This window comes from Trachurus japonicus, chromosome 14 (genome assembly GCF_045865225.1).
Source record: "Trachurus japonicus isolate A0001 chromosome 14, Traja_1.0".
Lineage (NCBI taxonomy): Eukaryota > Metazoa > Chordata > Actinopteri > Carangiformes > Carangidae > Trachurus > Trachurus japonicus.
In genome coordinates, this window is record NC_140920.1 from 18402115 (window position 1) to 18427727 (window position 25613).

General features: G+C 41.6%; 1 protein-coding gene across 2 annotated transcripts in view; it reads right to left on the reverse strand.

Annotated features, from left to right (window-relative positions):
- Window positions 1–25613, reverse strand: part of LOC146974663 (polypeptide N-acetylgalactosaminyltransferase 10-like) — an 81696-nt gene that overhangs the window by 12321 nt on the left and 43762 nt on the right. For both annotated transcript variants that reach the window (XM_085798228.1, XM_085798229.1), the window contains exons 5-7: window positions 14860–15045; window positions 12685–12868; window positions 6892–7009 (exon numbers count right to left, since the gene is read on the reverse strand). In XM_085798228.1, coding sequence (XP_085654354.1) covers window positions 6892–7009; window positions 12685–12868; window positions 14860–15045 — 488 coding nt within the window. The remainder of the gene's footprint in view (window positions 1–6891; window positions 7010–12684; window positions 12869–14859; window positions 15046–25613) is intronic.

Sequence of the window (25613 nt, forward strand, 5' to 3'; positions counted from 1 at the left end):
AATGTACATAATGATTTTGCTTTTTGATGAAAACCAACTTCAGTCCTCATTTTTTCTGCTAAGTCCTGGTTTCTTGCCCTGATAGTGATTTTAACACTTACTGTGTTGTGCGTACCTGGGATGCATGGATAGTGCGTTTACTGCGTCCTTTCAGGGTTTAAAGCATCAGCGACACATGGGAACATAGCTGGCAAATAATTTTATGTTTAACCCTGTAAGACCCAGTGTTGCAGAATTACAACATTTTTGATTATCCCCAAAAAACGTCTAATTCTTTTTTTTTTTTTTGGTTCAACCACATTAACATGATCATTGGGTCCTATAGTTTGTTCTCACATTGCGATTGGATCCAACATTTGTATATAAGTGCCCGCCCTCAGGTCAAGAAGTCACACAACCTCCAATTTTTTGATCGAGCAATATCCCTTCGATTCACTGGACTGGATTCATCTAATTCAAGTAAGTAAAATGCTTTGAATATTTTTTTTTGTGTTTATTACAATGTCTAGAACATGAACATATATAGTTTTTGTGGAAAATATGCCCTACATTTTATTTAGAGCTTGTTTTATAGTTGTTGCAGTATTACAACGCTGGGTCAGAGTGGTAGCCAAAACAGCCCTGTTTTTGAGAGGAACTTCAATTGAAATTTTCACAATATAACTTTAAACTACACATGATTTACACATTCTAGCCTTCAGCCTTATATTGGATTACATGTTTACATATTTTTATTGTATTAGAAACTAAAGAACACAGATATATTGCCATATTTAAACATTTTAATTTACTTAATTTCTAACCACCTTCAACACTCAGTATTTTCTCCTTATCACAGAACGCAGGACTTTCTTACAAAGAAATTCAGTTTGTGCATGCCTGCCCTTTGTCTTAGTCTCTATTGATAAGAAAATGTTCCTAGCAATTCATAGTCAAAGCAGGGATGCTCCTGGTGCATCTGTGGCATTGTCCTGGAACAGGTGTTAATGTTCATGGATGTAAGGTGTGGCTGTAAGATGGAGGCTACATGCATTTCCTATTACGATGATAATCACAGTCTCCAATAGGTCAATAGGTCAGTATTGTGTGACCAGTGAAATGTGTGAACAGGCTACTTCAGTGCAATTTGTAAACACTTCATAATGAAATCAGTCTCCCCACCACCCCATCTTTCCTGTTGGCCATATAGAATCTAGTAAGCATGTGTGCTATTTGTATATACATTTGTTTCATTTTTATTATTTCCATTTCAGAATGCCACCCGCAAGGCAAGATCATCGGTACAGCGTGCAGGATGTAATTGCCATCGTCCAAAACGGAGAGAGGACATGGGACATGTGGACATGGATTTCGACGACACTGATGCAAGTGACGAAGAATCCGATAGCGATGCCTGTGTGGACAAAGAAAACCAAGAACCTACTGATTGCCCAGCCAATGTGGACATTGAGCCCCAATCAAACAAACACATCATGCCCCGTGACAGATGTCGCAGGCAAAAAAAAAAGATTTTATCAGTCCCAATACTGATTTTTCTGGTCCAGCTCTCACTGATGATGTCAACTCCCTCCTCACACCACTGCAATACTTCCAAAAGTTTGTGTCAGAAGACATGGTTGAAGCTCTGGCAACAAATACGAATGAGTACATCATTCAAAAAGGTATACTAATACCCAAAGCAAGTGTGATGCTGTGAGACTGGGTTGGATGTCTGGGTTGGAGAACTGCTTCTGGGACTATCACTGTAAATAATATAAATAAATGTCAAAGTTCTTCTTGTTGGAATAAATGACTCTTCATAACAACATGACTGAGATTATTATTCATGTTATATACTGGCTTGGGAAAAGCAAAACCCTGCAAATGAATCCTTAGTTCTGTATTGCTGTTCAGACAATGAGTGGAAATACAGGAGATTCTGCTCCCCATTAAGCCCAACGTTGCAATATTACAACATTTCCGTAAAACCTTACTAAAACATAAAATTTTTGAAAACACTCCATTTTCAGCCGCAAAGGCCTCCTACAACAACATCTGAATGGTTGAAAAAAACATTTTTTGCGTTTTTCTATATTTGGGTTTTACAGGGTTAACAGGGTAGGGCCTCATATGAAATATTGAAACGGGCCCCCAGATGTCTAAGGCCGCCACTGTACATATGTAGCAACTTCATAGGGGACTTGATGCTAGTGGAAAAGGAGAGGCTGTATAAAAAGGACTGAGGTCTTTCAACCTATGAATGATACAGAAAAAAAATCGCAAAGTCTTTGCTTTCCAAAGACCAGGCTGACACCGTTTTTCCACCAAGGTAGTTCTGGGGCTCGTTTGGACCAAATGCCAAACCAGTTCCAATGTGGCACTACTGTAACACTCTGCTGGTGTAGAATGAAGAACTGCCTACATCAGGGTCAAGACATGGAGACATGGAGATGTGACGTGGCTCTATCGTGGCTCTCTGTAAAGTGAAAAGCAAAACGGCAAAACTGTTTTTAGAAGTTGGCAAGTTGAACGAATTAGAAACCAACTATCAGTCTTAAAAGAAGACTCTAATTGTCTATCACTCTGAGACCAAAGGTTCGACACGTTCAATTGTATAATCCAATAAACAGCTTGCCTTCAATTTGAGCAGATTTATTTTCCCCAGAGGATCAAGCATTTCCAATGACACTATATTGGCATATCACACATTTCATGCTCACAAAGGATTATATTTGTTTGCTGATTTTGACCATGCGTATCTGTATCACCTGCAATGCTGAAAAAATTGCTGTCTTTTTAAACATCTTCTTTATTTACTTTTACTGCGAGACACAAATGTTCCCACCTCAATTAAATATGGCCTAATTTAGGATCATTACAGCATTGTGTTTCTGTATTTAAATGTTTGCACTGACAAACTGTCACAGAAAAAAGTAAATCTTTCAATCTCTGAAAGCCAATTAGCATCAACCTTACTGCAACAAGCGAAGAAGCTGGACTGCTAATTATTCTTGTGATGAATTAAACACTGGTGTTATTAAAAAATGTTTATTGCATTAGTGGATAGTGTTTTCTCAACTGCTCATTTCAAGGTCAAGAGTGTACCGTTGAGCTAAAATCAGCAAGATACCTCTACCTTTCTACCTGGGGAATATATGATCTCCTGCATATTTGGATTTACCTCGAGGCCTCCTCCCAGTTGGATGTCCCAGTAGGCTTCCTAATGAACCATCTCAGCTTGCTTGCAGCTGTGGTCGGGGCGTTCCCACCCTCATCCACCCTGTTGAGTTAGCTTACTATTCTAGTCACTATCTAAAACTCATGACTGCAAGTGATGGTTGTGGTCACTTGGATTGAGTTTACTTATTGTTCCACAGCAACTTGCAACATAGGGATAATTTAAAGCACCAGCCAGCACTGTGCTATTAAACCACCCAGCCATGTCCAGCAGGTCCTCCTGACCTCGTGTTGACATCACTGTCACCACAGTACAACCACAGTCTCCCTGGTCTATTGCACATGGAGAAAAGCTGCAGCACCGGTGAAACGGCTCACAACACATGACGGTACACGGCTCAGCTGGTAGTAAGGAACTACAGAACAACAGAATTCACTCCAGCTGATGAATAAATCATATTGCTGCAAGACAAAATCCAGAACTGATTTAGAGTGCAACAAAAAACTGGAGTTGTTTCTATTGGTGTCTGAATAAAACATTAGCACATGTACAGTAGTTCTGTGTACAGCAGATTTCAGTGGCCCTGGTCATGTGCTTTCAGTAGAATAATGAACAACAATCAATGTAAAGTAAACTTAAACTTAAAGCTCCAAAGTTAGTGCTTCAATTTTGTGTTCAGTTTGTTTGTCCCCAGGATCTGATAAAAATAAAAACATGTTATCCAACCTCAACAAACCGGTTTTTGAGAGTTAAAAGTATTTTATTTTCCTCAGATCCCAGGGACAAACAAACTACAACAAACCTTCAGAAGTGTCTCCTGAAATAGTGCATCTATGGGCAGACCTACGGAGCCCTAGAAATGACATGGAAAAAAAATTGTGGCCACAATGTGCACATGAAATACTAATTTGTGGCCACGAAATAGTATAACATGTGCACAAAAATGCTGTGTGTATGTGCAAATGCTCTGATGGACTTGAATGGGAGTGAAGCATTACAGCGTGCGCATCGGACACAGAGACCCAGGTCCGACAGCGCAGCGAGGAGAACAGCACGTGAGGAAGATGAAGATGAGCGAATAAATGATGAGCTTGGTCGCTAATGTGTAAAAATAAACAATTTAGAAATAAAAGCCTCCCTGTGATAAAAGCCTGCCTCCAATAAAGGCCGCCGGCCGTAGCCTACGTCACACTGAGCTGTCAGATGCAGCCTGACTCCTCTATGCCAGATGCCAGTTGCCAGGCTGTCTCTCTTTACACCACATCCTCACACTTTTCCCTCTGCTCCTGTCATAATTACTATGCCCACTGAATGTCATTTTCCACCAAAACATAACTGTACGTAAATATGCCCACTATAATAACCTATGGACTTTACTTATTTTTTTACAGGTGGACATGTAATGTGTTGAATTTTATTTGTGCAAAACACACTGACCTATGTAAAGAGCAATAATTTCTTTATTAGTTACCGTACTAAATGCAGTGAATAAAATGCCTCAGCTCTAATCCTGTGTCCCTGATATTAAAATAATTGTTATAGGCCTATGCAAAATATGTGTAGGACAGTGTATTTATATTATTCTTACATTAAAATCTTCTCTCCCTGTTTAATATTCTTTGATGACTCATCCTCAATCTGGGGGTGTACACACATAAATGTGCTGACTCAGTTCACCCTATACAGTAGCTCATCTACATACACGTCATATCTAACCTTGTGAACACATCTACGATAGCGAAAGTTTCAAGGATAAAGTTTAGAAAGGGCTGTCGCGGTCTCATCCATTCTCAGTAATTCAGAAAAGCAGTGACCTACTGTACGACCTTGTGTTTTTCTTATGTTTTAATCTCATACATAAAGGTAAAGAGAAAGCAGTGATAATTTAGGCATAATGTTTGTTTTATACTGTTTGATTGTGTTGTCATGGAAACAAGCAGGAGCCCATTGATGCATTATCATGCTGGCATTATTTTAACAAGTGGGAAGGTTTTATGTCAGCATCGGGAATTCTGAATGATAGAGAAATACATGCCTGTAGAAAACCTTCTCCAACCAACTGTTAATAAACTTTTACTTTGAAATTTTTTTTTTTTTTCTGTTCTCTGTCCCTGAGAACAGTTTGCATAACTTAAACTTCAATACAAAAGAATCCACTGCACCCTGTCATCTCAGCTCTGCGTGTCTAAGGTCAGATTTCCTCTGCGCCCTGCGAGGCTGGAGGTTCTGACATTATCTTGCTGTGTGAGCTGGAAACACTCAGCGCTCCCATACCAGTGTCACTGGGATGGAGCTTAGATTAGCCGTACGGCTGAATGAGGCGTCCGTGTTTCACAATGCGAGCAGGGCCTGGCTGTCTGTGGCAGCAGCAGTTTGGTTGTAAGGATTAGTATGAGAGCCTGTTAATCTTCTCACCTCAGGAGACTGGCTGTCTGCGCTGTATCAGCTAATGGGGATCTTAATAAAAAGGAAACCAAATTGAATATCTGAGGGTATAAAGTAGACTTAAGAGGCACAGCAAGCCATTTGCTGATAGCAAAATTTAATTGTATGATAATCTTGACCAAAATAATAACCTTGGTTTGGGATATTATCTCAATAATTACTTAAATAAGATGAAAAGCTTCAAAACAGTATTTAAACATAAGAGCTTTTCACACCAGGCTCAGCCCCGGGGTCACGCCTGGTGATAGCCATGGCCTATCATTCCTTCCACACTGACAACTTTAAATGGGAGAAATCCTCACCTCCTGCTCAGGGCTTTTTAAACACTCTAGTGCATAGTTATCTTTTTAGATTTCAAGGTTAAGGTAGGATTAGACCTCTGCATTACAGACTACAGCAGTCCAGTCAAAGGTGATGTATAGTTCACCACCAGAACGCCAGACTGTGAGGTTTGTCTCTTATTTTATGATGTGTTCACTGGCAAAAATGTAACAGAATAGTTTATGTTTTCATCGAAATGGACCCTTAATGCGGATATTTCGGATCGTTTGACATGTAGCTATATGACATCCTTATTAGCAGCGTTGTGTGCTTTTGGTTCATATATAATAAAATTACATTTCTTTATTTGTCCAATATTAAACACTAGAAAAATATATCTGTTAACAAACAAAAAATATGCAATTAATTTGCAGTTAATCTTTATTAAATATGGGTAACTATGTGATTAATCATTATTAAATATTTTAATTGATTGGCAGTCTTAATATGAATAGATGCCTTCTGATCTGCCACCTCAATGTTTAGTTGTGCTCAGACACAAAAACAACTTAAGGTTTTGAGAAATGAAGTTGTGATGTTTCAAAAATGTCTAAGGTAGGTGCAGAGCAATTTCTGATGTGAATCTAAAATGTTTTTAAAAGGCATGAGTTCAAATTTGGATGAAAAGGTCAGAGGGAACTTTCAATGAATCTGAAGGAGAGCATTAGAAATAAAGCGGGATGTTCAAACTCCTTTTTCTTTTTAAACAAATGAAAGTCTTGAGGGAGCAGATGCATAAAACCTCAGATGTGCCTGGAGTCAGACGAGGAGGATTATGTCATTGCCCAGGGACAACTGCAATTTCCAAGAGAACATATTTCATCGTGTTTATGACCCTGATGCAACAGTGAGGGCTGAGAGGGTGGTTACAGGATGGTGAGTTAATACAAAGAGAGACAGAAACCTCATGTGTCTGGAGCAGCTTCAAACGCTAAAGCTGCATGAAATAAAAAAATATATATTTTCACCTTGAAGGAGATCTCATACTGCTCTCCTCCCCAGATCTCCAGACCTGTGTCGTATCCTCCCAGCTCCCAGAACCACTTCCTGTCCACGGCGAACAGTCCACCAGCCATCACTGGAGATCTGCAGGACACAGGAGAGACAGCACACAGTTACTGTTTCTGCAGTTCATTAAACACCATCACATTTGCATAAAAAACATGATTAGTTTTTTTTTTACCTAGTTTTTTTCCCAGTACACTTCAAATTGGTCATAGAAACAGATGAAAAACATGTCTGTTCAAAAACAATTCCAACAAAGAAAATCGTTACAGGAACAGAAGCGAATACGATTTTAATATAAAAGTTGTTTAATTCGATTTTTAGCCGAAATATATTTGGCGTATTACAAGAGGAATTTAACAGAGACACGATCATAACTCTGCTTTGGAAGATCTAAGTTAAACATATCTAAGAATTTCCTGTTAAAAAAAAAGTGCCTGCAGGTCATCCTGCTTAATGGGGGTACATGTGTCACATCTCTGTTTCCTCCCCTGCAGCTTGAATGGCAATAGGATAATTAGCAGTTCAGGTAACAAGTTTGAAACCCTCTGAACATACAGGGAGGTAAATCATGCTGCCGGTATGTGGCAATAATGTACACATGCTCTTTTCTGTGACTCCCGTGTCTCCACCACGTCCACTACAGCTGTTGAGTAGAACAACAATGGCAGCAGTAGCCTGCTATTTCTCTCCAGATAATGACGCCGCTCTGAACAATGCAGAAGCAATTAACCCCCAACACGGCAATGTCTGCTGTGACAGGCGCTGTGCTGCTGAATGCAGGGCTTGTTAGCTGTTGTGTTGCCGCTGCACTTGATCGTAGCAGCTTCACACCTGGGCAGAGAGAGTGGGGTAGCAGCTGCAAACACACACACACACACGCACTACACATTTTGCTTCCTTGTGGAGAACTTTTTCAGCTAGATGCAATCCTTAACCGCTCCAACTTCCTCCACCATGCACCTTAACCCCCCACCACCCACACACACACACACACACACACACACACACACACACACACACACACAACTTTCTCAACACTGACTCTTAATGTAACTTTAATCTTTAAAATCTATCGAAACTCAAGGACATCTTTCACATCTTTTCATTCCCCGGAGCAATTATGATCTTTCTCAGTGCAGACATTTCGCAGCACACTTGCAGGTACACCTGGTTGTCATAGTTACTAGCTTTTCATCAGGGTAGAAGTGTGAGGCAACCAGCCAGCAGGCAGTCTGCTCTGACCGAAGTCGTACATTAGGAGGATCAATTAAAAAGACACCGGGCAGCTACTGTACTGTCAGCAGTCAGAGACACTCTGGAGCTTCACTCAACAAGTCCCATGGTGGAAACAGCCCAGTCTGTTTCTCTTCTCCAAGTCTGGCAAAGAGGAATCAACAGTGATCACAAAAACATCTGTTTGCCTTTTCAGTCTTCTTTTTTAATGATCCCACATTGTATAATGACAAATGTTTATATCGTATCTCCATGAAGTCTAAAGGTAGATGTCTTCTTTAATCATATGTCAGGTCTTGGTTCTGAATTGTGAACACCTCCCCTCACAGAGAATTACACAGCCTGCATTTTGAAACTAACCAAGCCCCACCCACCTGAACCCACCATAACTTTTGCAGGATTTGGTTTCAGTGGGTGTTTTACTTGAAATCTTTTTTATGGGACAAGTCAGGAAACAGTCAGCCAATCACAAGAGAGGTTCTGGGCGCATACACTTTACATACATACATCTCTTGAGAGGGCGTGTCCCTGACTGCTTGTTCATGCCAAAACAGAACATCAATAGAAAACAAGAATCATATCTAATCAATACTCAAGTTCCTCTTGTCAGCAGCACTGCAGGAGTGAAACTAGATGAGAATCAATGGTAAGCAAAATTAAAGTAAAGTTTTCCTGAATATTTATTTCATGAACAACAAGAGGAAATACTTCACGTCTCTCATTGGACAGAACAGACTCAAACCTGCTGCTGGTCACTTACAGGGCCAAGGAGGTGACACAGTTACAGTACATTAGATCTCCTTTTTCAGCTGCCTCTAACCGAGTTGAGCTCCAGAGCTAACCAAGTTCTTCCACACCAGACCGTCCAAAACCAGTTATAAACCTGGATTTGTCGTCATGCCGAAAGAAGGGCTCGTCAAACACAAAAGGTTTCCACAAATGTGGAGACAACCCATGGTCAGTGATATCATTGACTTTTGACTATACCGTCCACATACTTTTGGCCACAAACACAGATTTACACCAACTTTTTATCCAGCAGTGAGTTAGCATTCCTCACAAAGTCATACGATTTCCTCCAGTGATTCATGCTGTGTTTGTTTTTCCTGCATAACAACAGCTGCAGACTTAGGTCCCTGTTTACTCTGGATCCTTTGGCCAGTGTTGCTGTGCACTCAAAAGACTCAAAAGAGCCGAGAAGCAGCTCACAGTCCAGCATACAGTCAATTACTGTGACGAACATAGACTGATCCGTGTGTCAAACAGTTCCGTATAATCAGCTGTACTGATTAAAATGTAATTAATTATACTGATGACGGAAGCAGGAGATGGGAGAGTGAAACCTGTCTGGTGAGGACAGGGTGCTGAAAGGCTTTAACTGTGAAGCAGCTGTGCTCAGATGATACCGGAGCGTTTGCCTGGAATAACATCCCGCTGTTCGGAAAACATTAGTCCAAATTCATATTAGTATGAAGTTGAGCACGGAGGATCAGTTTGAAGCGTTGTGGGGGAATAGACTTAATTACCGCTGAGACATAGTGAAGCAGAGGAGTAGATGGAGAAACCAGCTATGGAAATTTCATGTTTTGAGTGTGCTGCGTTACTTAAGACTGAAAATACAACCCTCTGCTCAGCCGTAATTACACACAGATATTATATAATGGTCCATTGTGTATGGATAAAAACAAATTCCACACTTTAACTACATTTATCTTACATGATACACAGATATGACTTCCTCCACTCCCAACAAGGGACAGTAGAGGCAATAAGTGGCCCTCAGGTGGTCCTGAGAGCTCGAAGCAATGGAAATACGGAAAAAAATTCAAATAAAACCGCCAGTACCACTAAATTTAGTTCCAGTTTTTTTTTTTTTTTTTAAGTGCACATACAAATGTAGCTGCGAAAATGTTTTCTAAAATTGTGGTCCAGTCAAAGGCTGATCACTTCAGCAGGGGGAGCGATATTGAAGCAGATACAGACACTGACTTAAACCTGCCAAGCGGCAAACCAGTTTATCAAGGCTCAGGGTGAAACATGTCACAGGAGGACGGGGAGGAGCCATAGTCTCGGCTCGGTGGGCTAGATTCAATGCTGCCACTAAAACCTTCATTTCTCGGACTGTGGAGCGGAAGAAGGTATAAAATACATACATTTGAGACATGTAATAAAAAAAAGAAAAAAAAACTGAAATGGAAATGTTGACAAATTAGCCTGTTTTTCCAACCATGGCCAATCCTCAAAGAGAAGCCAGTGCTTTACAATTCAAGTCAAAAGTCTCAGACAGTTATTTTATGTTTCTATCTGCTTCAGAGGCTGATAAATTGAGGTTTTAATAGGTTGCTTTCAAACTGTGCTTATACTTTTTTATTTTTTTAATGTGCATCTAAAGTATTTGACTCAACTCCTCCTGTTCCTGCTGAGGTGGCTTGAGAGTGCTGTATGAAAACACTGATAAAGAAACTATTCATTTTGCCCCCTTCTTTTTTGAAGGTGTTTCCATGTTTGCTGTTGTGCAACAGTGTGACTGTAAATGGGAGAACCACTGAGCACAATGTTTAATTCATGTGTTGATACAGTGTCTACAGATAGAGGAGCACTGCAGTGAACTGGTGAAGTGGCTGCTTGGGAGGAGGATGGGTGGGGGGTGGGAGAGATATTCCACTGTTCAGCCCTGGTATACAGTATACGAGCACCTGGCTTTCCACCCTACAGGACTCTGAGAAGTAATGAAACACTGGCTTTGAGTCTGTCTGCACCTCCTACACATATCTGAAACACCAATCTTAGTGAGCTGAGGGAGCGAGTCTATGTGCAGAGGGTTGTTAGGGAGGTTGTTTTTTGCCAGACAGACTCCAGTTGGCTTGTTAAGTGAAGATCCAACATCCCTGTGATACAACAGCGCAAGGGACTGTATTGGTGATGAAATACAACCCAGGAAGTGCAGTATGAGAGAGCAGATTAAAGGTCTACCAGACGCTGCACAGTGGTCTGTCAAACTACCACTACTGTCATCTTTTATCTCCTGTCACAGCAACAGAAATGTAAACAGTAGGACAGTAGGACCTACTGTTATGTATAAGTTATACAGGTGCGCTCAGGGCGTCAAATGAAGTTTGTTACACAACGCTCCACGATGGAAGTGGAAGATGCCACAGAACAAAAATAATGCTGCCCTGAACTTCAGCCAGCTGAGTAGGCTAAACAATGACCCTAAGAGCCTAGGCGGAAGCAGGAAGTAACGGTCGGGACCTCAAATTTGGAAAAAATCTCCATGTAAGTGAACAGGAGTCAAAATTTTATTTCGTGATCCAATTGAATTGTGCCATGAGAAAAAAATATGACCACTACCTATTTAAAACATTGCGTTTGTTGTAAAACTATTGTGAAAAAGAATTCCGAAAAACCTGTAGCCAGAAAGACTACAGGTTAGTCAGTTGGTGATGTATTTTTTGTGGGACACCCGATCTGTAGTCCGTAGAACGGTTTTCACACAAAATACATTCTTCCGTTGCCATTTTATGACAAACTGCTGATTTTTTGGCATGAAATGTGATGTTTTAAATTTTTGTCATGACGAAATTCAATCAGGTCACAAAATAAAATTTTGACTCCCCTTCACTTACATTCCGAATTGAGGTCCCATGGCGAGCTTCACTTCCGCTTCCGCTCTCTATGACATTTTCAATTTTTTGAGCTTCACAGCTAACTTTAGAGTCAGGTAATGAGGATCAATCAGAGTCAGATGAATTTCTGTCAGAAATATTAGTCAGTCGACATCCAGCCTCACACGCAATTGAAGCAGAGCCATGCGTCGATTCAGAGCATTTTTGTCAAACGCCGGATGGAAAACATGGAGGCCAGGTTGGTGTTGCTGTGACAACAGCTGTGGCCTCTTTTTTTAAAGAGTTTCTTCTGTCATTGCCTAGCAACAATTCTAGTGCTTTAAAATTGATCTTTATCGACAATTGCCTACGGCCGGTCCGCAGAGGCCGACAGGCTCTTATTACATGTACAGTGTGCGCACTGTGGCTAATGATTGACCTGAACAGTGGAGACATAAATCCTGAGCTTGGTTTTACGTCGTAGATGGTTTACTTGGAATTAAGCAACTTGATTTCTAAAATCAAAAATGTATGTCCAACTTCGTTTGAGTAAAATCGTATAACAAAACTAGTGTAGTAGTGTGTTATCCTGTCAAGAAAACAACGTGATTATTATGAAAAAGTGGCTTTTAACAGATCAATAGGCTGAGTGGGAGATGATGCTAAATTAAAGCCTGCTAGAGGAACATGAAGACAAAGATACCATCATTAACTGGGCTTTGACAACTGTCATCTGCTTTCACCCAAAACAAAAATGTTATATTATGACGATAAGTCGCTCAACAGTCAGTTTGTGTGAAGTCTTGAAAATGTTAATTTGGTATTGGTGGAGAAAAGCAGCATGGAAAATTGTCAGTCAACTGCACCAAGCAAAGATTCGGCTTTTTGTTTCCATGTGGCATGTTTGTCACTCACTCAAAGGGTTCACTGGGGTCGTCACTCAGCAGCTCCGGCGGGATGGGGATCCGTTTGTAATACATTTCCCAGTCAAACGCTCCTCGCATGGCGTCTCCCGCCTGTGTGTCATAGCCAAAGTTGTCGTGGTCGATCACGTCAATCATCGGACAGACAATGGTCTTCCTGTTCTGGGCGATTTGGTCTGAGAGACACAGAGAGAGAGGGAGAAAGATGGTTGGTATTTCACGCAATTAAAAAAAAGGCATCTCAGAAAACACATTATTTATATATTGCTTCAGGGTTTATGTTTGTGTTTGTATATTGCAGCAGTGTGTCCCACAGCTACATCAGGAAAGGAAGAGGTCAGAGGAAATACTCATGTGTACATGTGTGTTTATTCTGCCTTTCCTGCTGAGCTCTTGACGCATGTCAGACTCAAATCGACCATTACTGACACAAATCAACCAGTACTGAGAAGAGGTCTCCAATCTGTTGACATGGGCCACTCAGAAAAAAAGGAGCTTGACAAGGGATAAGAAACTGATGTAGAAGCTCAGACTGCCATAATCTCCACTGCTCATCATCCAAAACATTTGAAAAGTGTATTTTTACAGGGCAGCAGAATATCTCCTGGTCTGTGGAGCTGATATGGACAAGAACAGAATCAGATAAAGCCATTAAATACGGCACAAAGATGTAGGTTTTGCTGAGCAGTTTTTAAGAGTCTAAGCATTTGGTCAGCTTCATCATCTACTTGTACCAGGTTTTATTTGGGCAAAGTTGTGCTTTTGTTCAAATAATATTGTACAGACAATGTTTTTCTGATCTGAAAAGAGTTTTTTGTTTGTTTGTTTTTTTTAGAGAGAGATTCTGAATTCACTGAATAAAAGCATACATTATTTTGGTAACAGTGGAAAAAAAATCAGGCACTTTATTGCTATTTAAAAAGTAATGCAGCTCAACCCTGCTCACAAGCTTAATTGGTTTTCAGATTCAAGTGCAGCTTAATTTTATTCCTTGAAGGAAGCCAAGCCTGAGCTCATCACCGGGATCTGAATCTCTCCTCTGACTGACTGACTGACTGTTTTCTAGGTGATCCAGTACAAATAAAGAGACATTCAGAGACACCAAATCCTGCAAATGTTGCATGGTGGATCCAGGCGGACCGGGCTTGGTGACTGCTATGGACAGCTGGTTTTAAGGCTCAGTTTCTGAATACAGGCATTAGCATTTCTCTGTTGACTGAGGCTTTAATAGTTTAACCATATTAAATTAGAATATAGACCTGCTTTATAATCAGACTACACATGGACATTGGCGATAATATATTGTTATTACAGTGCCATTCATCATTAGATCACACTGTCTCTCCATGATTATTACTGTAGTTCAAGTGTGGCAGCAGACTGTAATAAACACTGTGGTCACCTGTTCATGTTACTCCCGCATGCACGTGCCCTACCCCACACATATGATGTAAACAGGCTGACATTAAGGTAATAATGTTTGTTGTGAAATAGTTCTGTGGCAGGACGGCGCCACGCGGAGACATAGAGCTCAATAAGAATCCTTAATAGGAAAAAGGATAATTTAGAAAATTAGATCGCAGATGAGTATGACCATCAGCTAGAAAAGGGAGGCACTCAGCCTCACGGTAAGGATATGTGTGTGTGTCTGTGTATGCACAACTGTGAGTGTTTAATTGTATTTCTATGCATGACAGTGTGGTTCTGTGTTTCTTAAAGCAGTCTGACAGCAGCACAAGCGGAGCAGATATCAGTCTTTAGTCAAGTTAAATCTGTGAGATGACCATGAGTGTCAGGACATTTTCACAAAATGAGAACATTTTACAAATCAAGGACATTGTTTTGATGGAAAAGGACACTTTGGAAATGTGAGTCAATATCTGAAAAGAGAAGACATTTTTTTTGGAAAGTGAGGATGTTTCTGAAGTTAGAACCTTTTTGGAAACTTGACAATTATTTTGTATGCAAGGACATTTTTGATGAACAAAAAGGAAAAGTTTGAAATTTCTGAAAATGTCTGATATTGAGTGAGAACATGAACACTTTGCATTTTGCTATAACTTGTTAGTGTTATGTTGAAGGATAGAAAATGTATTAAATTAGCAAATAAAATGTGACCTAAGTGTGTGTGTGGTGTGTCCATGGTGTGTCCATGTGTATCCCTCACCCAGCAGTGGAGGCAGCCAGTTGACGTTGGCCTCACAGTGCGAGTCCAGGAAGGTGATGACTTCTCCTTTAGCGGCGGCGGCTCCCAACAGGCGAGTCCTGATCAGCCCCTCCCTCTTCTTGGTCCTCAGGATGTGAACCTTCGGCATCCGTGTCATGTACTCCTCCAGTGGCACCTTTAGGTGTTCTGCAGAGAGGGGAGGGCAGGGGAGAAGATGCATTAAATATAGTGTACCCACCTCTTGTGATATCACTGGTTCATCAGGTTAACAGTTTACATACTATGACCGTGATCTGGACCATTAACAAACTCACTCGCTAGAGACAGATGATATTTCAACTTAAAGCAGAAGTAAGTGGTCCGGTCGTTTTCGCTAATGCTGCGTTCCAGTCAGGCTTTTGAAATCGTAAATTACAGCTTCAAGTCACAACTTACGACTTTGTAGCGTTTCAGGCAACCCACTCGTGTTTTTCCGACCTGTTTTACCGGTGAAAGTCACTATAACGGCCACTCGTAACTTCTGACCGGTGAACTCGTACCAGATCGACCTGGTACCACTTCACGGTCGGAAAAATACGAGTTTCCTTGAACGCACCATAAGACTCCTCGTCCCTACGTCACCACATTCACGCGCATCCCTTGGCTGCACACACAGCCCTGCATGCCGTTCTCTCTCCTCATTGGATAAAAACTGTAGGATACGATAAATGTTTTCTCTTCGGCTCAGAGCAGAGCAGAGTGACTGACAGACCCGTGTTTCAGACCAAACACTCTATGTAAGTGATTGCTGTCGGAAGATATAACTATTTAAAGCAGATATCAGTGGAATGTTTTTGTTAATATAAGTCCTAAATAGTCCTATTTTCCGTCAGCAATCACTTATTGAAGTATTTCAGCCTAAACACGAGTCTCTCCATCACTCTGCTCTGCTGTAACCCGAGGAGAAAATTTTCCTTGTGGGATACAAGTGTTATCCAATGAGGGGAGAGAACGGCATGAAGGGCTGTGTGTGCAGCCAAGGGATGCGCGTGAATGTGGTGACGTAGCACGAGGACCAATTGATGCCTGACAAGGGCGGGGGCTGCTAACTCATGGTGCGTTCAAGGAAACTCGTACTTTGTGTTTTTCCTTCCTGTGAAGTCATACCAGTTCGATCTGGTACGAGTTCACGGGTCGGAAGTTACGAGTGGCCGTTATAGGGAACTTTCACAGACAACAGGACGGTAAAAACACGAGCTACGGGTTACCTGGAACGCTACCAAGTCGTAGTTGTGACTTGAAGCTGTAACTTACGGTTTCAAAAGCCTGCCTTGAACACAGCATTAGCCGAAACGGCCGTGCCGCTGTTATCTCTTTAAGACTTATATTAACACAAATATATCACTTACTTCTGCTTTAAGAGCAATACAAATATTTAAAAAAATGTCTAATAAAGACATAAAATAGCCCGAGGTTCCTTAAAAATATAATAATAAAAAACATTTCCATCAAAGATGTTTTATTGTATCAGTGTGGGTAAAGCAGATACCCTCAGGAATGTCAGTGTTAATCCAGCATTCAAGGCAGCACATCTCTTAAATCTGTGATCTGTCCCTCATACATCTGTGTGTGGCTGCACTGACAGCACAGAGGTTACATTGCAGTGGTTACTGCAGCACAACAGTCCAGCGTGCCCCCCCACCACCACCCCCCACCTGCAGATAAGTGCTTTAAGAGAATGGATGGATGGTTGGTGCAGTAGAAGTGAAGGACAGATTCAGGATGGAGGGTGTGCGTGGGGTGGACTTTTTTCAACAACAAAAAGTTGTACAGTTCCCTGGACTCCTCAACATCACAACTCTCCTCTATACTGACAAAGAGGAAACAAATCACTTCCCTGCAGTTTTCTGCCTGTGGGAGTTTCACATCTTGAACAAAGACATTACAGACAGAACATTAAACTGCACTGGTGATAAATTAGGCTGACAAACTGTTGGAGAGACAGTTACTTAACTGATGTAGAACAAAATGTTTTGAAATGAATAAAAGGCATCAAACAGAAACAAACAGAGTGGATCAAACAAAGCCAAATCTCCTTGTTCAGACATATTTTAGACTCAAAGCCAGCTGATTATATATGGACTTACTATATAATATGCTGTTCCTTCAAATAAATAACCATCCTCCACAGATACCCAACAACAAATGCTGCAGGCAGAATGCCTGGTGTGAATGTGAATGGCTCTCTTGAGGTCATTCCATAGCATCCCTACTGGATTCAGGTCTGACTGGGCCTGTCCGAAAGGTGGATTTTCTTTTTCTGAAACTGATTATCTAGATAGTAGATTTACTTCAATGTTTAGGGTCATTGTCCTGCTGCATCACGCAACTTCTACTGAGTTTCAGCTAGTGAATAATAATAATGGTTTACATTTATATAGTGCTTTTTTAATCTATACCTGATACCACAGACACGTTACAGAAACCATTATTCATTCATTCCACATTCACACCGGTGGTGGTAAGCAGCTACAACTGTCTGGCAAGCTGTCCAGGCCCTGAGGCAGCAAAGCAGCCCCAAACCATGATGCTCCCTCCACCGTACTTCACCTTTGAGATGATGCTAACATGCAGTGCCATTTTTACACCATATACATACAAAAAATACAAAATAAATAAATTTAAACAAATACAAAAAAATAAATCTTAGTTTCATCAGTCCACAAAACATTTTCCTATTAGTAAGCCGGTGCATATTCTCATTTGTCCAGGTCACAGTATTTCAAAGGTGGTTAAATCGAAAGCAACTGGACTTAGTTATTTGTTATTTGTTTAAACGACTGTCGTTGGCACTTGGAGCACAAAAGGGAACCAGTGACATCATCACCCTTGTGAACGCCCACACAAAAGGTTAAATAGTGAGTCTCCACACCAGATAGTTGGATGCGTACATGAACTGATGAAGTCTCTTGGATGAGAGGTTAAACATCTTCCTAGACAAATAACTAAGTCCAGTTGCTTTCGATTTAACCTCCTTTGAAATTTTCCTATTAGTGTTGTGGAGTGTTAAACTTCAGGCCTGCAATGGAAAGCAAAGCAAGGATTAGGAAATTCCAAAGGGATCACATATTTTTTTGCCATATAGCCTATATATATATTTTTTTTTTTTTCCTGTGGCAGGTTTGTAGAGTAAAAATTCTGTAGCTCTGTGTTTGTGGATGAAAAGCTTCATACGAGAAAATATTTTCAGACAAGTGTGATATTTGGAAGCAATTAATAGACTGGACAATAAATTATCCTTCATCCACATCCCTGGTCGCATGGTAGCATCTTCAGAAGATTTTTAGAGGCTGATGGAGTGAGAACGTTCTTTTATATGTACATGCAGGCTGCGGCAGGGAGGGGAGAAAAAACTCTTAATGGTCAATGGGTGTTTTCTGTCTGGACTGAGTGAGTGAATAATGTTACACTATTGGTCAGGCAAAAGCTTGACTTTACTGTCTGTTGCTCTTCCAGAAAGATGCGGTGCAAATATTTTCACGTCATCAAGAGGCTTTTTAAAGCAAAAGCAAAAAAACAACCTACAGATGACAAATCCATGAGTTTTCAGAGAAACCTTCAAATCCACAAACCTTTAAAGCTCCAAACCTTCACAACATACAAACCTTAGCCACTTTCCATATAAGACAGTCACTCTGTCAGTTACTCTCTGCATGTTCTAAGTCCAGTGACGAAGCAGCAGCATTTTATTACCATGACAGAGACGACAGAGTGTGTGAGAGACATAAAAATAAAGATGTTGATGTTTCTAAGTTTTCCTCTGAATGATGATTTTATAAGTACATATAACTGCACAGCCATTGTGCATGTGTGTCAGGAATTTGTCAGATTATGCACACAAACACACTGCAACTCTATTATAACTAACTAATCTTGTATTCTGCACACAACAATTTCTTAAACTCTGGACATTAAATTGCTGTTAATGCTGATGTTCGCCATGGCCACAGTAAAGAGCGGTCCACTTTACTGACGTCCTCTGCTCCAGTTTCATTATGAAAAACAAGCACACAACAGAGCCATCAGGCAGCTGACTAAAATCAACACACAACAATTGAACATAAGGCAGGAAGTGAGATCTGATCGCAGTTGGTCAAAGGAGATGTATTTGAAATCAGTGTGAACAGACGCACTCAGCACTGATCGCAGTGATTGATCACTGGTTAGTACGGAGTGTGAACTGTGCCTGTGTGAGCGTGGATGAAAGTGTCACTTGTTGCAGTACAGCAATAAATGTTCAGACATAAATTTACTGATTCACTGATCTAGAAGTAAAAGCTGAAGCAGCATTTTCTGAAACTAACCAGATGTTTTTTTAACAGTTTCTGATTGATGTTCAATATTCTGGTTTTGATATGACTCAGAAAACAAAAGGTGCCCTTTCTGCCGTTTCTTCTCGATTAGATGGGATGGTTTGCAGAGATACAAAGCTGCTCATCTCAGTTCAGATGTTACACAACGCCCCCCAGTCACATTGCCCACTGTGGGATCAGTTGTGGAACTGTAACCACACTCTCTCCTCAACCTATAATCCCTCGAAGCTGTGTGTCTGTGATGCCGTTAACAGCTGTGACTCTGTTTTCTTATCTCTTGCTGTCTCTCTCTCTCTATCACTCCATCAAAAACCAACCTCCACCTCCCACTCTCTCCGTCCCCCACTTTCGTCCATCCTCTTCTGTTACCCCCGGTGAAGGTCAGCCGTATTTATTTTCCATTGCTGCGTTTATTGCGCCGCACAGCTGATGACCTACCCCGCTGTAAAGTGTGACATTGCAACAAGGGCAGGAGGTGCCGTGTGAGGTCAGCATCAGACTGCGAGGAAAAGGCAAACTGTCCTGCGTGTGTGTCTCGGCAATAAATCAGCCCATTAACAACTGACCATAACGAGGCTGACTCCGGCTCTTTTACGAAGGCTCACACTTACATCATCCCGCTAATGACAAGAAGCCGGGCGAAATTAATCAACGTGCATTTGCCCCGCATGTGAAGAGAACTTGTATGGGGAGAGGTAAGGGAGAGGAAGATCAGAGTATTTAATTATGATTGGTTAATTTTCCCTGAATAAATTGGAATACAGCTCATACTGTTTACCGAAAGCAAGGAGGCAATTAATCACGCTAATGAGAGCGAGCTGGTGTCGGCAAACACATTAGTCTTTATTAGAACGTGAAGCAGAGGAGATTGGGGGGCTGAGGTGTCATGGATGTCGGGGTCATTTCACAGCAAGGAGCGGAGGGATGAATTACTCACGCACCAGGTTGGTGAAAGAAATCCAGGCCACTTATTCAGCACCTGATCTCCCTCTTTACAATCCATCTCCATCCATCCCTCTCTGTTTGCCCTCCTCCCCACGCACCTCCCTTCAGCCTGCCACTCATTTTATTTCTCCTGTGGACCGTTGTCAAACTGCCCGGACACCCCCCCCCCCCCCCCTCCCTCTTTCATCTCCTCACAAGGGGCCACACTCAAACATGAATTAGCTGTTAGCAGATGAAAGGCGCGGCACTTGGCCTCGGGCTCTTGTCAAAGCGTCTGTGTGCATTTAAAATGTCATTGATAAAATGTATATGTGTTGCGCTTGTTTCACTTCGATGACTCAAACCAACAGCGAAGCAATTACAGGGGCAGTTAGTCACGTCTGATTTTGCACTACATCCCAAACGTCTCACTTGGAAAATGTCCCTCATAGCATGTCAGTTAGAGATGTACTGTGTTGTGATATATCCTCTTTAAAGCATATGACTTAGCTCAGTGAAGACATCATGTGTGTGTCAAGAATGCACAAACCAAAACCGTATGACAGTAAATCATTTCAGGTGGTTTCTTCTGATCTGTCACTTGTTATAGTTGAGGATTGGGTAGGTTTGGGAAACTTGGTTTAAGTCTGAGGAAGATTATCCTAATGATAAATGATGGTCGGAGACAAGACATAAATCTTGGTCTCAGATATCGAAGTCAGACACAAACAGGGGTGGAGCAGGGCAAAGAGAGTGTACCGGGTAGACCGACGTAGACCAACGTTAACTGGCTGTAAGGTAGAGATATGTCAAACTTTGGCCATGTAATCGCACAGAATTATGGGCCAGTCAATCAAGGCACATCTAGAAAACTATTGGTCCCCCCGGTGGCCAGTCCACCTTAACACACTATCCAGTCTCTAAATGGTTCTATGGGCCTATAACAACATCCAGTCACTTCATTCCAGCTGTTCTATCTAAAGACACAAGATGTGCTTGTTAGAATTGGGTAATCACACATCATAGTATATGCTAATGGGGATCCTAATAAAAAAAAGGAAAGAAAGAAAAGTTTAAAGACAAAATATGCTAGATTTTTTCCACTTAGCATCTCTTGGCTGAAAACTACCCTTGCAAGATCAGCGCCTCTGACCCGGTGTCCCAGATCTCGTCTCACGGGAAACATGGACTGCTTTACGGCACTATGACACAAACACACAGGGGAATCGGTAATCTCTTGTTAACATTACCCATCTTGTTCGCTCGATCGCACCACAGCTTGCCTTCTCGCCGGCTTCGTTGAAAACAAATGCACATGGCCAGGGAAAGCAACCAAACAGCAAAAAAGAGACTGACTTGCATACTCCCCCTTTAAGGGTCTGAACTATGAACTGCACTGCTTCAATGACAAAAACAGTTTGTTAAATGTAATCCATGGTTCTGTTGTTGCTCATTAATGATTGACATTGGTCGATCTAAATCTATAAATTAAGTGAGTTTCTTCAGATTCGAGTATAAATGCCTATATTTTTTAATCCTAATTCAAAAATTACAACACATGTACATTATGAATTAATGAATGAGTACCTCAAACTGTACACACACACACACACACTTGTTTCTGCCCACAACTACCACCGTCAATGTCCTCCCTGACACCTATTATAAAAATTCAATTAGCTCCGAGACACAGTGGATTCAACACGGCCGGCTGAGCTCTGTTTCCAGGGTGCTGGATTAATCCCCAGAGGCTCCACATCACCAAAGACCCCGAGCTTCTCACTTATTCCCTCAGCAAAAATATTCCAATGCCCTTGTGAACTCCATTACACTGTCTTTTTTTTTTCCGTGCTGCAGTTTGAATTTTTGCTGCTGTCGTTAAAACACTGACTCTGGAGGAAGCGACTGAACACGTTGTAGGTCAGTGTTTGTTGCACTGACAGGAAGTACAACTAGGTTATAGCGACACGTACAACACACTTATGATGGCATACTTTGGCTTATTTGCATATCTTGTTTTTATCTTGTATTTTGTTTACATAGCATGCAGCGAAGGTGGGGAAATGGACGACTGACTCTGGAGACCGATGTTGATTCCTCCACCTCCTCTCATGTCTGCTGAACATATTTTATCCCATGTACCTTAAAAGTGCCAACCATCATACTTTTACCTGAAAACCCTGGAGTTGCTGCCCCTGAATATCTCTCTACTCTGCCGCCCTAATTTTAGCTCCACTCTCAGGTGCAGCGTCACACCCTCATCTACTGGTAGATCTCTGCCAAGTTTTAGTACACATCAGTACTCCGGGGCTCAGACTAGTACAGGGATTATTGAATCCCTGTTGTTTGTTCATTTTCTAAATATAAGCCGTTTCTAAAACTGCAGATTTATTTAATATGCATGAGCAGAAAATGGGAGAGAAAAAAAAAGCAAACATGGCAGTGAATTGTAGAGGAGGAATTCGTTTTTTATTTTACAGTTTGGTGTATCATTGTTCAGCAAATTTCTGTCCTTTACTGTAGGTAAACTGTTGAATACAACTTGTCCTGTGTTTGTTTACAACTGAACTGTCAATCTGTGTGGCGTCTCCAATCCCAGTGATGGCTGAAAGAAACAAATTATGGCCTTAATCTGACTATATAATATATGTAAACGCATTAGTCCGACTAAAACTGGACTTTTCCAGATCCGGACCCAGATAATGCGATTGGTTTTCTTCTGCATGTACGCCTTAATCTGACTGAAACTGGACAATGTGCGCATGCTTCACAACAGTTAGTGCATGTAAACGCACTGATTGTCTAAATTAGGAATCAGGACCTTGCTAAACTGTGAGTCAGCAAAAGTGAAGCCTGGAGATGTGTGCATGTTGTATTGATTGATAATTGTAAGCTCCCACCACTGATTAGATTTCTCTGACTGGTTAGAAATCTGAGGCTTGCTCAGAAACTCTCGATGGGAATATACTGTATCTGCACTGCAGATATACAGTATTTCACACAATTAATGTGTGAAGATAACCTCCTCATTAACCTCTGGGGTTTTTTTTCAACTTGTGCATCTTGCATTTTGAAAAAGAGATACTTTATGTTATGAATGGAAATCATTTCTTCCAACAGCGCAACCTGTTGTCAGCACAGCTCAAACCACTTCCCCACTCCTAGACCTTGATCCTATCCACATCTGTATGTGCGTCGGCCATATAAAAACACTGAAGCAGAGATGCCAGTGGTAGATAATGGAGGGAATATCAACTCTGTTCAAAGTCTCTTTCAGGTGAACCTCTGCCCCATCTTTTTTGTGTTATAACTTAATGCTAAGGCCAATTACGCATCACAGACGCTACAGTAAATGACATCTATACTTTGTCCTCACACAGCAAACGTGACTCATGTGGTCCTCTCCTCTTCACAGAGACGTTTGAATCGATCAGCTCCCACTGATGGCTCTACATCGCTAAATGGCAACACTCAATTAGCTCCTTTTGTCCTCTGCCGTCTGTCTCCCTCTCAACCTCCCTCTTCATATCACTCTCTCCCTCGTCTCTCCGTCACACTTCACTGAGCGCCATTACCCCATTATCTCCCCACACCCTCAGCCACATACACAAACAGACACACGCGCCGACATGAATGGATGAACATGCCCAACTTTGTTCAGTGCTCATGCGTCGCTGCCTCTCGCTCTTTCTCTTTCTCCCTCCCTCCCTCCATTCCTGCCTGTCCCACACATCGTCTCCTATCTCCTCATCAGCGCTGCTTCCTCTCCTCACCTCTCCATCATGCAGATGGTGAAGCTGCTCGTGTTGATAAGACTGTTCAAAGTAGCTGCCGACAGCAGCTTCCTCAACCAGCCACAGCAACTAAATCATTACAGTAATAACACTGTCCTGAAATCTAATCAGTTCATTAAGTACTGGGGGCCACCTTCCAGCACAAATCTTCAACATGCAAAGTTTCAAAAATCTGTTGGACTGATAACCATTCAATTAAATTAGCATGTCATTGCTCCCCAGAGGAAGAACCCTTTACATTTGAGATGTTTTATGATCTCCTCTCCAGCGTCCATCTACAAACTTAAAGTTCCTAGTATACATTTTTGTCCTAATGCCTCTCAAGGGCATCCAGCTCCCCAGAGGATAAATCCTTTGATTCTAACCACTGATACTCCTCAGAGAAATCAGGTAACTAGCCATGTTCAGGCTCACTGAGGAGCTAAATAATCACTATATCGTTGATTGTTTATGAGTCCGGTTATTTTGTGTTTGATATGATGTAATGCTCATCTCCTCTGTCAAGATGAACCGACGTTTTATGGTGTGCCTCTTTGATTGGCTTTTTATTTCTTGTGCATATTGTTCTATTTGTAGAGCTTTTAAGTATTGCTATATAGCCAGTGCTAGCATCACCAGCTGTTTACTGATCGGTATTGCAAAGAGTTTTCAGCCATCCTTGTGTTTACAAGACGAGGTGAAAGTACAGCCTTTAGACAGTGCTAATTCCTCAGGTCAGCCAAAAGTGACTCGGCATCATCGGTAAGCATGCTAACTAAGAAGTGATGGAAATAAACAGCTGAGGAGATGGCTCTTTGAGAGACAAAGTTTGATGCTGCATCGTTTCCTGTGGACTTGAACAGCATCTAATACTAACGTTGGCTACCTTTAAAGCGGAACTATGCAGGATTTGGGCTGTAATTATTGTGGCTCAGAGTCACTGTGATGGTTGAGTGACCTGTTATGAAGTGAATGGGGTCTAGGCCAATGCGCTCACCCCCCCCACTGGCTGAAAACCGCACTTGCAAGATCAGTCGTCCGTCTCGGTGTTACAAATCTCGTCAATGGATAGAAGTATCGCGAGAAACTGCCTTACGGCAGTACGAGATAAGAACGCACATGACGTCATGCATGTCACGAATAGTGATTGGTTTGAGTTCGGAAAGTCGGAGGAAACCATGGAAACATGAAATGTTTACTGATGAAGTTCAGCTTGTGGCTAACGGGGAGCTAATGCTAACACAGATACACACACCATGGGTCTTTATAAGATAATGTAATACATCATGACACACACACACACACCTTCGCGTTTTGGAACCTTTATTCCTGTGTGTGTATGTCTGTGTCTTTGTGCCTGTGTGTGGCTGTATTAGCGTTAGCTCCGTGTTAGCGTTAGCTCCGTGTTAGCATAGCGTTAGCTCCGTATTAGCGTTAGCTCCGTGTTAGCATAGCGTTAGCGTTAGCTCGGTGTTAGCAGGGCTTAGCAAACAGCAGTAAACACAAGCACGTGTAGGGGGGGTGGAGGAGGTGGCGGCGGCGAGTTTTTTTTTTTTTTTACGACAGTGACATGTGCCTCCCAGAACTGTGGGGGAGCTCCGGAGAGGGAAAAAAGAGAAACCAACGAAGGAGCGAGCTATTTCCGGCCGACTTGCATTGTTCTGCTTTAAGAACACTTAGATACTGTATAGCTCCTTTCAATGAC